General features: G+C 74.7%; 1 protein-coding gene across 1 annotated transcript in view; it reads left to right on the forward strand.

Annotated features, from left to right (window-relative positions):
• ANKRD11 (ankyrin repeat domain 11) overlaps window positions 1–1,908 on the forward strand; it is a 14,263-nt gene that overhangs the window by 1,518 nt on the left and 10,837 nt on the right. Inside the window, exon 2 of the mRNA XM_012722849.1 lies at window positions 60–192. Coding sequence (XP_012578303.1) covers window positions 60–192 — 133 coding nt within the window. The remainder of the gene's footprint in view (window positions 1–59; window positions 193–1,908) is intronic.

Genomic DNA, 1,908 nt, shown 5'->3' on the forward strand with positions numbered 1-1,908 from the left:
GCTGCGGGGCTCCGGCCCTCGGCTCCCAGGGCCAGCGCTGACCGCCCGCTCTCTTCCAGGACAGAGTTTCCCTGAGTAAGACCCCGAAGCCGGAGCGCAGCGATGGCAGCAGGGAGGTGAGGGAGCGGGCGAGCAAGCGGAAGCTGCCCTTCACCGTGGGCGCCAATGGAGAGCAGAAGGACTCGGACACAGGTACACGGGCAGGCCGCCCGCTGAGGCGGGGTGGTCTGGGCCTCAGCGCCGTGTACGTGCAGGCCGCCCGGGCCGGGCAGCAGCCCAGAGTGTGGCCTCGGCTGTGCGTGAGGGAAGACGGGCTCGGGGGGCCCGGGCCTCGAGCCTGCTGTGTCCACACCGAGCAGAGTGAGGACGCCTGAGGTGGAAGCTGGGGTGAACCCAGCGCAGCGAGGCCCCTTGGGGCTGCGTCGCAGGGGTGCTGCTAGGGCCTGGGGCCTTGGCTTCCTGTCCAGCTGCGGCAGGGCTCTGTCCGGGCCTGTGGTCCCCTCCGGGCGCACCTGGGGCCAGGGCTGGCGGGTGCCTGGGGCCGGCCCTCGGCGCGAGCCGGGGCCCCCGGCGTCCCTGCGGGCTGTGGGTCTGGGGCGTCGAGCTGGCGGCACGGTGGGCAGTGGGAGAAGTGGGCATTTCCCACCGGGAGGCCAGGCTGGGCCAGGGCCCTGGTGAGCAGGGAGCGTGGAGGACGCTGAGCAGGACGATCAGGGCGTGGACGTGGCGGCCTGTGGGTGGCCCTAAGCCCCTGGCCGGGCAGCACAAGCTCCTGGTGGTTCTGGCCCCCAGGCGAGGCCAGGCCGGCGCTGTGGGGGTGCGCGGAGGAGGGTCCGTGTTTCAGGCCGGCACCGGGGTGCCCTTGGGACGTGGGAAGCGTGGAGAGCCCCAGAGACGCGCCGCGCTGGGCAGGTGCCTCCGGCCACGCGGTCGGGGGGGGGGACATGCCCGCCTGCGGCTGGCAGCTGCAGTCTGACGCCGGCACGAGAGCGCAGCCCTTGAGTCTGCAGCGCCCTCGGCAGGGCGCCCGCACCCTGCCCCTTGGCTGCGCCGTCCAGTCTGACCGGCGGCCCTGCCCGCTGCAGCCTCCCGAAGGGGCGGGTGGGTGCCGGCCCCCATGAAGCGCAGCCCTGGCTGGTCCTGCACCGCCTCGCTTGGTCTGAGCCCCAGGGTGACAGCTCTGCGGCCCCCAGCTGGGCGGAGGAACCCCGCGGGGGCCGGGCCCCAGGCCCCGCTGCCCTGTGTGCTGACCGCGGCACTGCTCTTCAGAGGAGGGGGATGGGCACCGAGGAGCCGGAGTGCGTCTCCTGACCGAGCCCTGCGGCCAGGCTGCTGCGGGCACCCTGCCGGGAGGCCAGCTGCGCGCTGCGGGCACTGCGGGCCAGGCTGGGTGCCCTGAGCCCTGACCAGCCCTGAGGATCAGGGCCAGCCCAGCGTGCAGGCCGCGAGCACAGGCCTCCGCCCACCCACGGCGGTGACTTGAGCATCACTGGCCAGGGTCCCGCCGGCCCCCATGCAGCGTCCAGGCACAGGACAGTCCTCAGGCCGTGGCGCCACAGGGAAGGGGGTGTGCGGAGGCCGGCCGGGGGCGGAGGCCTTTGGAGTCTGGGGCCTGCGGGGGCCCGCAGGGGCGGGACCAGCAGCCCAGGAGGCCAGGGGTCAGGAGGCTCAGAGGGCGGCCAGCCCACACAGGGACAGAGGGCCCCGGGGCGCTGCAGCCGTGGAGGGCCGGCCGCAGCTTCACTGTCACGGGCAGTTGAGTGGACGGTGACTCAGGCGCGGCCGTTGCGTCTGTGCCGTGGGGAGCAGCGCGGGGCGCGGCCGTTGCGCCTGTGCCGTGGGGAGCAGAGCGGGGCCGCCCGCGTGCGCAGCCGGTGTTGCGGGGCAGGTCCAGACACGCCGGCCAGG

Source organism: Condylura cristata, unplaced genomic scaffold (assembly GCF_000260355.1).
Source record: "Condylura cristata isolate star-nosed mole 26May11 unplaced genomic scaffold, ConCri1.0 scaffold00009, whole genome shotgun sequence".
NCBI classification, from domain to species: Eukaryota; Metazoa; Chordata; class Mammalia; order Eulipotyphla; family Talpidae; genus Condylura; species Condylura cristata.